The 15,474-nt window shown below is 37.2% G+C and overlaps 1 protein-coding gene across 1 annotated transcript in view; it reads left to right on the top strand.

Annotated features, from left to right (window-relative positions):
• Positions 1-301: 301 nt before the first annotated feature.
• Positions 302-15,474, top strand: part of Smp_163060 (hypothetical protein) — a 17,830-nt gene continuing 2,657 nt past the window's right edge. Inside the window, exons 1-7 of the mRNA XM_018791842.1 lie at positions 302-342; positions 4,257-4,346; positions 6,208-6,273; positions 6,612-6,667; positions 9,143-9,218; positions 10,805-10,900; positions 13,584-13,723. Coding sequence (XP_018645064.1) covers positions 4,268-4,346; positions 6,208-6,273; positions 6,612-6,667; positions 9,143-9,218; positions 10,805-10,900; positions 13,584-13,723 — 513 coding nt within the window. The 5' untranslated portion in view covers positions 302-342; positions 4,257-4,267. The remainder of the gene's footprint in view (positions 343-4,256; positions 4,347-6,207; positions 6,274-6,611; positions 6,668-9,142; positions 9,219-10,804; positions 10,901-13,583; positions 13,724-15,474) is intronic.

Below are 15,474 nucleotides of genomic sequence, written 5' to 3' on the forward strand. Positions count from 1 at the left end.
CATTGCACGTTGGAGCAGTTGGTGGTTGGACATACGTAACACGTGTCCCAGCCATCTCAACTGATGAAGTTTCACTACTTCATCAACCGATTAGCCATCCTTACCTAGTACCTGTTTCCTAACAACTGCATTACTTACTCGCTGGTCCCAGGATAAACGAGCATTGCTTCGAAGACACATATGATGGAATACAATTTTAACTATTGTAGCATTTATGAATCCAAATCATTTGATTTTCAATAATATTTTGGATTTTAGGTATTATAAGCCTATCCTCTGAAGTCAATATGTTAGAAACAGACAGAATAATTAGATCTTACAAGGGATCTACAATTGATTATGGTAAGTCTGACTACTGAAATTAATTAGATCAAGTTTTCTGATACATTATCAAAGAACATATTTCTGAATGTGATATCGATAATTCCTTGTCATAGAATAACGTTTCGTATCTGTCGGAAAAATCTTCATAACTAATCTGGATTTCGCACATAATACTTGACTTAAGTATTATTTCCTAGATGAGATAGAGATGTAAACGTCTTACTAACAACATTACTTCTGCCCGAAGTTTGTGCTGATGATGTCGTTCAGAAGAACGATGAAAGCTCCATGACCAAAACATCCAGCTCAGAGAACAAAACTCCATCAAGAACAACATTAATTTCTTTTAGAATGATATTGATGATTGATTTTACAATTGCTAAACAACTAACCAGCAAATTATTTCTATTGATTACTTATTTAATTATACTTCATACTCCTTGTGGGGCATAGGCCACCGAACAGGCATCGCCTACTAAATGTCCTGTGCCCTACTTTCCAATTATTTTCAAATGCTATTTACTCTTTTGACATCTGCCTCTTATTCCTGGCGCAAATTCAATTGATCTGTCTACCTTATTTTAGCCTTGAAAATACAAAATTGGAGATTGCGTTTTGACTCAGTTTAATGGTTTCCGTATAATGTGCCTGATCCACCTCAAAAGTTTTTTCCTAGTTTACAACCCAAATATAAGCTGATTTATTCTCTGCTATAGTAGGTTGTTGCTGATAGTGTCTGGAAAATAGATCTGCAGTATTTTATAAAGATCAATGTTTAATAATGCATGTACTTATTTGATGATGGTTGGAGTAGTTCTCCAACTTTCAACACCCTACTACAGAACTCTTTTAACATTGGTGCTAAAAATTCTGATTTCAGTGATGCCTGACCATTGTTTTAAGTTCCAGATATTCTTCACTTGTATGAGTGTTGTCCTTGCTTCGTCAATCCCTACATTCACATCTACATCACATCCCCTTTGTTTATGAATAATACTGAACATGTAAGTAGCATCATTCACCTGTTCCAGAAATTCTCCATCCAATGAGATTTGGTACTTGAGTATTACACTTCTTCCCGTGTAAACGCCTATGTCTGTCACTTTGGAGATCTCTGCTACACTATCTCTCTTCACTAGTGTTTGTTCCTGTATATGCAACAGCAGGACCAATTTGTCTACGAAGCTCAGATTGTCCATCAGTGTTTGAGATACCCATCATAGTGCATACCTCTTCTGAGATGTAGACCACTTCATAATCCAATCAACAATCAGGAGAGGAAAGTTGATCTACCTTGTCTGACGCTTGTCTTTACTTGAAGTGCACGTGTGGACTGCTATCCATGATCGGAAGTTAAGTACAATCAGTCGTCAGAGTTCCGTATGACTGTGACGATCTGCTCGGCTACCCAATAGTGTCGAAGAATATTGCACAAAATTCTCCTTTTCATGTTGTCGAATACTTCCTCACAACCAAGTAATTCGATGTTTAGCGATGACTTCCATTCAATTAATTGTTCAACAACCAACCACAGTGTCTCAATTCAGTAGATATATGATCGATTCGTACGACCACCAGATTGTTCATCTCAATGTTTGAAGTCTATCGAGTCTTTCATTCGGTTGAGCAACACTTACGATTATTGACTAGTACTGAATGTAGCGTGATTCCTCTGCATCTCTTACACTCACTGAGATCTACTCTCTGTAGTATCTTGATGAGGTGACCATCTTTTCAATCTGCTGGTACTTGTTTTTCCTAACGAATGTTTGTGGGATGCCATACGACATTTTCGCAGTCACTTCATTATCTGACTCGAATGCCATAACTGGTATATTGTTTAGTCCTTCCATCTTTTTACTTCTGCTTTGTCTAATGGCCACTCCCATTTCATGACCGTAACACAACAACAGCTCTCTTGAATCTATTGTTTTCTCTCTAATGGATTTCACATAGTCCAAGCACCACCAGGTCTTATTTTGGTGCATACTACATATTTCGATAGATATAAGTAGTATGTAACACCAATCAAAAATGGAATGCCTGGCAGCAGAAGGTCCAGAAGATCGAACTGACGGCAAAAGGAATGCAAACAAGAGTAATTGTTATAGTAACAGGAATGAGAAAACGATGAATTTTGTGAGATTTTCGAACAATCTTGGTTTTCACCATGAGATTTCATAATACTTCGAAAAAAAGATCCTTCAACTCGCAGGGCGGTCTAAATGCTTCAGATAATTTCTGATGTTAGTGTTTTTTAGAAAGGATGTTTTCTAAGGGATGGGGTTGCTAACCTCATGCCTAAACAACGTCCTTTATCTGAGCTAGGGATCGGCAGTAACCCCAGAATGGCTCCAGGCGGAGTTATCGTGGAAAATTTATGTCTATAGAAGGATAGAAAAGATTGCATCATAAATTGATTCGAGACTCTCATTATCAAATAAGGTTACGCAATAATCGAGGGGTACTACAAAAGGGAAGGACAAGAGGTTGGATATATCGTTTTTGCAAGTAAAGTTCGGGCTTGAGTTGGTGGATTGCCAATCCCTTAGCAGTGCATAAGATTTTGATTCAACCCGCTATCAATCCAATTCCCTCTACTATGGAGATTATTTTAAAAGAAGACTACTTTGGAGCGATGTGTCCATAGTTGATTAAATGCCCCTGTATTGAACTAGTCATTGTTTTGCATTCTCCTTTTAAAAGCCATAACGGGCAGTGTTCTGAGATGAAATAATCACTGGTTATTAACCAGTGTTGAGGTGTCTGGTTTTTGAATAACATCTAAATTCTATGAATTAATTGGCGGTGCAATCATTTTTCTGAAGGAATTTACGCCATAAGGTATTTTGTTCAATCCTAAGTGACTTTAAATGGTCAGCATCTTTAATTATTCATCAGTAAACATTAAAAAAACTGGTAATGAGTAGTTCACGTCATCTGTATCATAAGGAGACTTTTTAATAAATAAGCAAAGATGGATAGTGGCTAACAGTGGAATCCAGGACGTGCGTTTCGTCCTATTTGGGACTCGTCAGCTGGATGTACCTACATCTCAGAGTTAATGTTCACTCCGGGACTCGGACCTAGTATCGTTCGCTTCGAATGCCATCGCGTTATCCATTCAGCTACTGAGTTCTGATAGCCACTTACTTGTGCAATGGGGTGAAATTTAAATTCACTTGGTATTGTTTGTTTGAATCTTTCCATTGATATTCAGGACTGCAAATGATTAATCTCTTATTGGCATATGGGCATACTACTTATATTGCTTGTAAATTAAGGCAATATCGAAGCAGTCTTCATAGGATTGGCATATGCCAATAAGAGACTAATCGATTGCAGTCCTAAACATCAATGAGAAGATTCAAACAAACAATACCAAGTGAATTTCTACTAAATACTTTTTAGCAATATGGCATAGAAGTACTGTTAAGTCCATAAGGAAAAAGAATTATTTTGAACATTTAAAAATTTACTTACTTGCTTACTTACGCCTGTTACTCCCAATGAAGCATAGGTCGCCGACCAGCATTCTCCGACCCACTCTGTCTTGGGCCTTCCTTCACAGTTCTATCTATATTTTGTTCATTTTTCTCATGTCTGTCTCCATTTCTCAGCGTAATGTGTTCTTTGGTCTTCCTGTACTCCTTTGACTTTGACGACTCGGTGTGAGGGCTTGTCTTGTGAAACAGTTGGGTGCTTTCCTCCTCCTGTAGCTCTTCCGGAGGCTACTGCCGGTCTCAAGTCCGGATAAAGGAGGAGGGTTGGGTATAAGATTAGCGACCCCATCCCAACTAACTCGCTAAAAAAACGGTAACCAGAAAAGGAATTTAAAATTTTCTTTTCCAAATTCTTAAATACTACTAATTTATTACTTTTTGTTAATTACTAGTTATTTATTATTAGTTTTAAATGGATTGTACTTCTAGGATGTAATTGGATGAATATGTATCAGACAGAAATAATTAAAGCTTTCAATGGAATACTAATTGGGAGTGCAATAAAAACGATAAACAATGGTAAGTATAAAAAACTTTATGATTTGAAAGGTTAAGAACTTGATTGAAATTGAAATAGTGGAGAAAATTCGTTTGCTCAGGTGGATGATTTTGATGGAGTTTTATTCTCTGAGCTAGAAGATTTAGTCATGAAGCTTTCATCGTTATTTTGAACGACATCACCAGCATTAATAAACCTAGATTAAAACTTAAAGTATATCCCGAACTACTTTACTAACTATAAGCCAAAATTACACTACTACTACTACTACTAAACTACTATCAGGACTTCCCTTTAGTGCATCTAACTGCGAATGATCAGATTTAATCCCGAAAGTCACACAACAATCAAAGAAAAACCTTCACAAATAAAATCTTACAGATCTGTATAAAAATAACATCTACAGTTGAATAAAATGGTCAACCAATAATAATACTCTAGACAAATATTTTTAACCTCTCAGTGACCATAAAGTTTAGAAATGTATTATTGATACTTTCAAATAGATTAAGCATTAGGTAGAAAGTTAATGGTCAATATATTTTCTGTTATATACCAATGAGTAAAGGCGAGAATTGGCAAAGCAACGGCTGAATTCCTACAACTGGAGAGCATATGCAACTCAAAACAACTGTCAACTAATTTCAGAGTGAAAATTTTCAATACGAACTTCAAGACAGTCCTACTGTATGGAGTTGAAACATGGAGAACTACTACATCCATCGTCAAGAAGGCAGAAGTATTTATAAATAGTTGTCTACTCAAAATACTCAACATTCACTGACCGGATACTATCAGCAACAGCCTACTATGGGAGAGGACAAACCAGCTTCCAGCTGAAGAGGAAATTAGGGAAAGACTTTGGAAGTGGATCGGACATGCATTGAGGAAATCACCAAACTGCATCACGAGGCGATCCCTAACTTGGAATGGTGAAGGGAAGCGGAAAAGCGGAAGGTCAAAGAACACATTACTTTAGGAAACAGAAGCATATATGAAAAGGATGAATGTTAACTGGAAAAAATTGGTTGAGACAGGATTGGATCGAGAATGCTGGTGCGCGGTCTATGCTCCTCGACGAGGGTTAACAGGCGTAAATGAGTAATTAAGTATATACCAATGAGTACAAAATTGTACTTCTGATGTTTCGTAACATAATGTAAGCCACTTCTTCAGAGTAAACAAATAACCGGTATCAAAATCGACCAAAGTTTAAATAGTACAAAGGAAACAATGCAAAATATTTTTAGTACAATCAAAATCATAATAGGTCTGAATATGTCAATGTCAAGTTATTCTTGGTGAAGGTGACTTTGTATGACAATTATAATCACTATACATATTTATACAAGTTCAATGAATAGGTTATCTGAGAGAGAAAGAGACGGAGAAAGAGAAAGTGAGGACGTGAATATGACGTAAACATGTATTAGAACCATTAAAGAAATCACTCAACTGCGTCACAAGACATACCCTCACATGGAATCCTGAAAGCGAAAGGAAAAGAGGAAGACCAAAGAACATATTACGTCGAGAAATGGAGACAGATATGAGAAGAATGAACAAAAATTGGATAGAGCTGTGAAGGAAGGCCCAAGACAGAGTGAGTGGGTTGGAGAATGCTGGTCGGCGACCTATGCTCCCTTGGGAGTAACAGGCGTAAGTAAGTAAATAAATAAGTACAGAATGGATAGATTGGTGAAAGTGATAATCATGACCATGATAATTATGATACCAACGTTAATAATGATGATAATCATAGTTGAAGAGATTATAAGAAAACGGAAGGTTGAAATGATAATCATACTCTCAGTCAGAATAAATGGTTATTACAACTAGTCTTATTATTCAGTTATACATTAACTTATTCCTAATTTATAGATGAATATTTGGCAATCGAATGGTCTTATTCAGGTTCTAACAAGGAAAATAATATCGAAAATCATGGTAAGTTCAAATATATCACAATATTTGAACACTAAAATTTTCCTTTTCATTTGATATTGTTTGTTTGAATCTTCGTATTGATATTTAAGACTTCAAATGAACAATCTCTTACTAACATATGTGCATCCTGTACAGATTGCCACGATATTGACTTAAGTCCCAAGCATTATACATAAAGATGGGTAGTGGCTAGCAGTTACATTTATCTGACGAGTCTTAAATGGGACGAAACACTTATCCTGGATTCCATTGCTACCCACCATCTATCTTTTCATTCAAAATGATTATTTCATTTATATTTAATGAGCTTTTCTAATAGTCTATTCTCCAATTTTCAGCTCAAGTGGTTTGTGTTCTATATGCTAACGGGAACATATCGATCTATTTTAAAAAGGTAAGCTAAATAATATGTTATAAACGGTAAGGATACTTGTTATAACTCTAGGGTTTCTTGTTATAACAGTCCTTTCACTTTTTACACCTATGTGGGACGTTAATTTACCTTAGACAAATATCTACACTAGATTCCCCACCCAGTGTCTATTCTACAGGACTTCAACACAACTCAGATCAAGAACACGAGATTAACCTGACTAGATCGTCAATATATTTCCACACCAAAATCCGACACAATCCAACAACAAGGAACAGTCAATCAATAACAGTCAGGATATAACACATATAACACTTGTCACACTATCCAAATGCCTGACTCAACAAAACAACCAATCATTATCATTCTCACCCACACATCATAATAATAAAGAGGAAATACTTAACTCAATTTACTTAAATTATTCACCCTTTTGTGTAATTTGAACACAAATTATGTAATAGAATAATTATAGTCAGATATAAATATGGTTCTTTCTTATCATTGTGAAGATTAGCTGCATATCACCATTACAAAAACATTTAATTATTATATATAGTTGAGATCATGAGTCAATTGAAGCTAGACCACCATCGAAAACCTGGAAGCACTGGACCGCCGTTTCGTCCGATTTTGAGACTCCTCAGCAGTGCACATCCACGATCCCGCCTAGCGAGATTCAAACCCAGGACTTATCAGTCTCGCTCGCGCGCGCTTATTCTCTACACCACTGAGCCGGCATTCGACAGTGTTAATGTCTAATTCCAACCAAACCACGAAATTGAGCAACCATTCATCAATGTCTTCAGTGAGTTGATATCTCCCAACAGACCTGGTTGAACTTCACTGGTTACTGCTTCTCACTAAAACTCCAGGAAATACTACATGAAGCCAGTCACTAGTGAGCATATGATCATTATCAAAAGGGGGTTTCGTGGAGATTTAAGTAATTTTATATAGTTTAAATCATGAGCCAATTGAAGCTAGACCAACATGAAAAACCTGGAAGCACTGAACGGCCATTTCGTCCTATTGTGGGACTCCTCAGCAGTACGCATCCATGATCGATACATTAATTTATATTAATTTAAAACAAACATTTTGAGTGATTTTATTGATACAGTGGACGAAATAAACATCAGTCTAATGATTAGTTCATGAGACTGGTCAGGATTCGGTTTCCTTTTTCAACGAATGAGACATAGGCCACTTTTCGAAAAATGTTCTGTTGATTTCGAATTTGGTTGATTGCTGTACATTGTTTTGTATACAGCCGTTTTGCTGTTTTTTTTTCATTTTTATTTTGACTATCTTCACCTTTGACTTTGAGGTTGTTTATCCTTTACTTTATTGGTTGGTAAAACGGGTCGAGAAATCTATTGACTGATACATTATCACAGTGCTACACTTCTAAGAATTTCCTAGCACTATTTGTATTACCTGTGTTCATCATTTCGACTCTTGCTTAATCGAAATAATTTCAAAAACTGTCCGCATGTACTAATGTGAGGAGAGTTATGTCATGGCGCTTTACCGCTAGCTTATATTCATGTGGGCATGGACGTAGTAGATAGGCGACTTCATCTTACCTAGTGCTTCACACAGTTGCTACAATTAATTTTGTAGATCAGTTTGGTTTGTCTCTGTTTGTTATTGTGTCTTTTGAACTACATAATATTGATTATAAAGATTTTTTGGGTTTGTGTGCTACACCTATTCCTAGTAGCACTATTAATCGGTTTGTGGTTTCGGAGACGTTTTTCAGATCGCGTAGAATCATCCGTTTGGTTAATTTTGTAATTAATCTGTGCCTAGTGATTGATTCGATAGACATTTCTTGATGACGTTTTTTTAGTATAGATCTTATCGAAATACATCCATCAGGTGCTTCTTTTTAGTTTTCCGAATAATGGAGGTTCGTTGATACGTTCCCCCTCTTCTGAATCGAGTTTATATACAACTTAATTTGTCGGTCATTGGATTGTTGCTGTAATAATCGAGTATTTGACTAGTGTTCATTTCTGATAAACTTGAGTCTCGGGTTTTCCTATGTTGGTCCTGATGATGAATACATTCATAAACGATAGTTTGTTGCCTGATTCTGTTTCCAAGGTGAATCTTATATTTATCCTTCGATTAAGCTTTAGTTCGTAAAGCTTCTTTCTTACTGGGGCAGCCGGTTGTTCTCCCATATATAGGAAGCTTGTGTATCAGTCTTAGAATCAGATTTTGTATAGTAAAGCACTTATTCAGTTTAATAAATCATATAATGTGTTTGTGATACATTTGTCTCTGGAAATTATAAGTAAACTTCCTAATGCCTACAATTCATAAACATCTATATCAAAGAGAAGAATATATGGCTCGGAATCCCAGACTTCTGACCATGTTTTAAGTTGCTAAAGGTCTGTCATATACTGTGTCAGTAGTTTCCATACAAATGGTAAATGTTAGAACTAAATTCTCATGATTTTATAAATATACACTACTTTATAGGTTCCTGATTCACTTGAAAACAAGGTAGACGGTTTAATGCTTCGAGCTGGCAAATTTACAGAAAAAGATGACGAATGTATGTTGAGTTTTGTTAATGTTTCATTGTTCAAGTTTTATTTATTCAGATTCAGTTTATCTCATCCACATTCACTTTGTCTTTTATCTTATCTAATGACGGCATAACTAGGCATCAGAATGTAAATGTAATTTATCTTAGGACTGTTTTGGATTTGAAATAAAACGTTATTAGCATTAGCATTTCCTTTACTGAACGTTAAGTAAAGAATAAGGTGGTAGAAAAACTTATACTACTCTATCCAGTTGTCTGTATCTTAAAAGTGTAAAAGTTATTCTCCACCATATCGATTGATGATGTAGTAAAACTTCATCAGTTGAGATGGCTGGGACACGTGTTACGTATGCCCAAACACCGACTGCCCCGACGTGCAATGTTCCATGGTGTAGGAGTAGGTTGAAAGAAAGCTACGGGCGGTCAGACCAAAATGTGGCAAAAATGCATGAAGTCGTTGACAATTGGACTGAGCCATGTTGATAGGTGTAGACTACTTGGTTGGGATCCGAGAGATGATAACAACCTCTGGTTAGAGACCTTGAATGACATGGCTCAAAATCGTTTGCAATGGCGTAGGTGCATCCACTCTTTGTGTTCTACCAAATTCTAATCTTCTGAATTCTTCATGTCCCTATCCTTTTTCTCTTTCACTGTATTATACTCCTTGAATAACATCTTCAAACCCTAATCTTTCCAATTACTGCTTATACTCTTACTACTTCTACCACTATGAGATTTGAATCGACAACTGCATTTCTGTGTTAATGTGGTATGACAACTCGAACTGATGTACGTACGTACGAAGTTCCACGTTGTGTCTGACTAACTGACTGATTCTCTACCACAGAATTATATATGTAACTGACAATGATAAATGAACCTTGTTTATTTGAATAGAATGCTTATAAAAAATTGTTCACTTTGTAGTTCATATAACGGACTGAATTTTTCTAGACAATAATTCACAATGAGGTAACTTTTAGGCAGTTATTTTTTCCTTCTATTGGAAGGAAGGTTAGGGTTGATGACGAAACTATAGGTATTATTAAAAAGGGAATAAGGGATTTGATTACCAACAAATCATTTCAGAGGTATGAGAGCTACTGTTGAATTCTTTTTTTCCACACTATAGAAGGATAGTTCTTGAGGTGTCTGGAAAAATAAACTGGGTCAAGGGTTTCATGGTGAGTTGTGAGAGTGAACGCAGTGACCAAGATATAAGTGCTTGAGGCCAATCATCAGTGGTATTTTGTAGGTAGTTTCTATATGTTAGCTCTATACTTGTGAGATGCTGTTTTGGGCAACAGAAATCCACGAGTTATATGAGATATCCTTCTCTAAAGATTGGGTTTTTCTCCTACCGCTACGGGAAGTATTATCACCGAAGATATTGCTCAATTATGTGAACCACGTTGGTGCCGTCGAACCCCAGAGAGATAGTACTTCATTCTTGGATTATGAATATACTTCTTTTGTTCTTACCGCTCTCCAACCGACTCTCTTGGTAATAGTATAATCTGGTTTACTTTTATAAGAATTGTTCATTCACTTGCTAATTTTAATTGCTCTACTTTTTTTGTTATTTCAAGTATATTATGAAGCTAATGGAAAATATTTCACTGTCATAAAGATTCCACCAACTGTTGTAAAATCTGGTACTTTGATTGAATACAGTCCACTTACATGTAAGGAAATAATTTCAGAATTTTAATTATCAGTTGTTCATAAATTCAATAATCTTTTAATTTTCAGAAGAGGGTTTTGTGGAGATTTTGGTAGTTTTATATAGTTAAGATCATGAGTCAATTGAAGATAGACGACCATCGAAAACCTGGAAGCACTGGACAGCTGTTTTGTCCTATTCTGGGACTCCTCAACAGTGCTCATCCACTATCCGACCTCGCGAGGTTCGAACCCAGGACCTATCAGTCTCGCGCCAGAGCACTTGACCGATAGACCACTGAGCCTGTATCCAACGGTGTTGATGTCTAACTTCAACCAATCCACGAAGTTTGAGCAACCGTTCACCAATGTCTTCAGTGAGTTGATATCTCTACAACAGACTTGGTTGAACTTCACTGGTCACTGCTTCCCAGTAGAACTCAAGGAAATATCTCTTAAAGTCAGTCACTAGTGGGCATATGGGTTCGAATCTCGCGAGTACGGGTTCGTGGATGCGCACTGCTGAGGAGCCCCACAATAGGACGAAATAGCCGTCCAGTGTTCCCAGGTTTTCCTTGGCGATCTAGCTTCAATTGACTCATGATTTCAACTATATAAAATCTCTTACTTCCTTATGAGTTAACATTTTATGGTTGACTAATTTAATTGAATCAATGAAATTTTATTATTTAACTCTATATCAGTTCATAAATTGTATTCATGAAATAGTCCTAACTTTTCAATATGTTATGTTACAATTATCCAAAGGAAATCTTAATCTATAATGGATTTCTTGCAGAGATTAAGGATTTCATATATGACAATTCAGAGTTGCTGATTGAGATCATGTGTCGATCAATGTTAGAACATCAGTAGAAACCTGGAAGTACAGGGCGGGTATTTAGTCCTAGGATAAGACTCCTCAGCAGTACGTATCCACAATCCCGCATGCGCAATTCGAACCTAGGACCTTCGGTCTCACGTGCGAACGCTTAACTTCTAGGCCACTGAGCCGATATCCAACAGTGTTAATGTCTAACTTCAACTAATCTATGATCGATTCATGATCTCAATCAAAAACTCAACAATTTGCACAACCCCCGTACTGATAAATTTGAGTTGGTTGATCTTAAGTAGGGGTAACGAATTGTCAATCAAACAATACTTTTTGAATTAAACCATTGTTATTGTTACTTACAAAATTTCCATTTAAATGCAAGATTTTTCATCGTATGTTCCTGCTGTTATTTTCTCCTCTTATGATTAAATAATGATAAACATTTTATAGTTGAATTCATGAGTCACTTGAAGCTAGACAACCATGGAAAACCTAGAAGCACTGGACCGCCGTTTCGTCCTATTGTGGGTCTCCTCAACAGTGAGCATCCACGATCCCACCTCACGAGATTCAAACCCAGGACCTATCGGTCTCGCGCGCGAACGCTTAAACCCTAGACCACAGTGCCGGCCCGCATTCAGTTGTGTTAATGTCTAACTTCAACTAATCCATGAAATTGAGTGACACATCCACCATTGTTTTCAGTGAGTTACTATTTCCCAACAGACCTGGTTGAACTTCACTGGTTACTGCCTCTCACTAGAACTCCAGGAAATACCTCTTGAAGCTAGTCACTAGTGAGCATATCATTGACTCATAAATTGAAGTATAAAATTATTAAATCTTCACCGAACCCCTTCTGATAATAGAAAACATGTTCAGAATGTTTGAGTTAAGGTTTTGAGTCACTATTGATCTATCTTTCCAGTGTTTATTTAATCAAGAGAAATTTGATAGCCTGTTTTTCATTCCATCTAATTGTACATTAGTTTGGATACTTGATCTTAAAACTATTAATAGTTATTTTGCGGTGTGTGCTACCGATGTTGATACATATAAGTAGTATATATTATCAGTCGAAAGTGAAATCCCTGGAGGTAGAAGGTTAAGCAGATCTAAGGAAAAAGAACAAGAACAAATAATGGTTGGTGTGGGAACGAAGAGACAATGAAGTCTGAGATGATTGATTGACGTTTTGTAAATGAAGTATTTACTGTATGGTACTAAGATGTTCTATAATTTTATATTCAATTACATTCGAAAATGTCCCCATTTGTGTTCTTGTTTACAACAATTTCACTAACCGACAAAATGTCATCTCTTACTATAAAGAAGCTCGCATAATGTTCATTAGTGGATTTCAATATTACCATAATCTTAGTCATGTAAAACATTACCCATTATTTTTCATAGTTGACATAAACAAGTTGATATAAACACCATCGGATGCCGGCTCAGTGGTCTATCGGTTAAGTGCTCTGGTGCAAGACTGGTAGGTCTTGGGTTCGAATCTCGCGAGGCGAGGTCGTGGATGCGCACTGCCACTGAGGAGTCCCACAATAGGACGAAACGGCCGTCCAGTGATTCCAGGTTTTCCCTGGTGGTCTAGCTTCAACTGACTCATGATTTCAATTATGAAAATACTGAAATCTTCACTGAAATCTTCACAAAACCCCTTCTGATTATATAAATGTTCTTAACAAGTATATTATGTGTGACCAGATTGATTCGAGATAATAGCTTACAAAATCTGTTCATATTCATAAGTTTGCCACTTCTGTTTAATCTTTCTTACTGGTTCATACTTTATCATGAATGTATCAGTATCATAATGAAACTATAATAATTTTTTTTTTCTGTTACTAAAGTTTGTAATGAAACAAATGATATTGAAAACATCCCTGGAAACATGATGCATTACATGAACACTTCAATGAATATCACGAGTGATGTTGTTTGTGAAGACATTCAAAATACAGAGTGCTCAGTCACTGGCTGCAATATAACAGTAAGTAACTTATGACTTTATTAAACTACCTTGAAAATTATAAGCAAAGATGGATAGTGGCTAGCAGTGGAATCCGGGATGCGTGTTTCGTCCTATTTGGGACAGTATGCATATATGCCAATTAGGGACTGCTCAATTGCAGTCCTTAACATCAATGGAAAGATTCAAACAAACAAGTGAAGTGAATTTAAAGTGTGAATTTAAACTTCACCCCATTGCACAAGCAGGTGGCTATCAGGACTCAGTAGCTGAGTGGATAATGTGATGGCGTTTGAAGAGAACGCTGCTGGGTTGGAATCCCAGAGTGGACATCTACTCTGAAATGTAGGTACATCCAGATGATGAGTCCCAAATAGGACGAAACGTGCGTCCTAGATTCCACTGTTAGCCACTATCCATCTTTGTTTACAATGCTTGTGAATTTAGGCTATATCGAGGCAATACATACAGTATGCACATATGACAATTAGAGACTGACCAGTGGCAGCCCTAAACATCAATGAGAAGATTCAAACAAACAATACAAAGTGAATTTATCTTGCAAATTGTCACATTTCAGGTTATATATGTAATTAAGTTATCAACCACTTAATTAGTCTACAGCAAATCGAAGAAATCTCATGTATAACTGTAAAGGAAGAGATTAGTCAATCCGATTCCTCGTTTTGTCGAGCTGTGTGTTTTCCGACAATTGAAGAATAAATGTAGATTTATATGCTAAATTGATATCAAGTTGAATGAATTAAAACATGACCATTTGTACTGTGGTGTGAGCTACTGATATCAACATAAGTAGTATATATGGTGAGTAAGGAATAGAATATCTGACAGCAGAAGATTGAGAAGATCAAGAAGAGAAGAACAGAAATAAAAAGCAATTTGTGTGAAAATCCAGGAACAATGAAGCCTGAGGCAATTGAAGAACATTTTGCAAATAGTGTATCATAGCATGGTTTTTGTATTTTACCAAGTAACGTTGTAATTTGTGCTAAATACATAGTTGGTTGTCCTCACCTGTGTTCTCATTCACAACATTTGGTGTCGCTGCCTCCAAGGATGAAGATCCCATGGCCGAAGGAATTTGAGGACGGAGATGTGATGAGCTTCCTGAAGGAGTTCGAAGCCGTGGCGGAGCTGGTGGGAGTGAAGGAGCCGAAGGCGAAGACGGTGGTGCTGGGGACGCTGCTGAGAGGCAGAGCGAAAGCTGTATATGACAGCCTGGACGGTGCGGGCGGTAAGACGACATGGGAGGCAGTCACGGAGAGGTTGATCGTGGAGTTCGATAGCCCAGTGGACAGAGAAGAAGCACTGCAGAAGTTCCGAGTGGCGAAGTTGCCGATCGATGGTGATCCGCTGGTGCTGGCCGTCGAGCTTACCAAGTTGCTGCGTCGCGCGCTGCCAAATCTGGATGAGGAGTCGGAGGCACAGTTGTTGGCGTCGCAGTTTATCGAGAGCGTGCCAGTTGCCGTTTCCCAGCAGCTGAGACTGGTACACGCCGCGCAACCTATGGATATCAGTGAGCTTGCAAAGGTGACGCGGCAGTTGATGACACGAACAGTAGCTCCGGTCGCGTGCGAAAGTCAGGAGATAAGCAGCATTGAGAAGAAGATTGAAGAACTGCAGCACGAGATTGCGGCATTACGAGTGATTCGTAAAAGGAATGATGAGTGTTTCGCATGTGGAGGGACAGGACACTGGAAGATAAACTGTCCAACACGACGAAAACGGAGATATTTAGACGTTACGTGTTC

Source organism: Schistosoma mansoni (genome assembly GCF_000237925.1).
Source record: "Schistosoma mansoni, WGS project CABG00000000 data, chromosome 1 unplaced supercontig 0071, strain Puerto Rico, whole genome shotgun sequence".
In the NCBI taxonomy this organism is placed as follows: domain Eukaryota; kingdom Metazoa; phylum Platyhelminthes; class Trematoda; order Strigeidida; family Schistosomatidae; genus Schistosoma; species Schistosoma mansoni.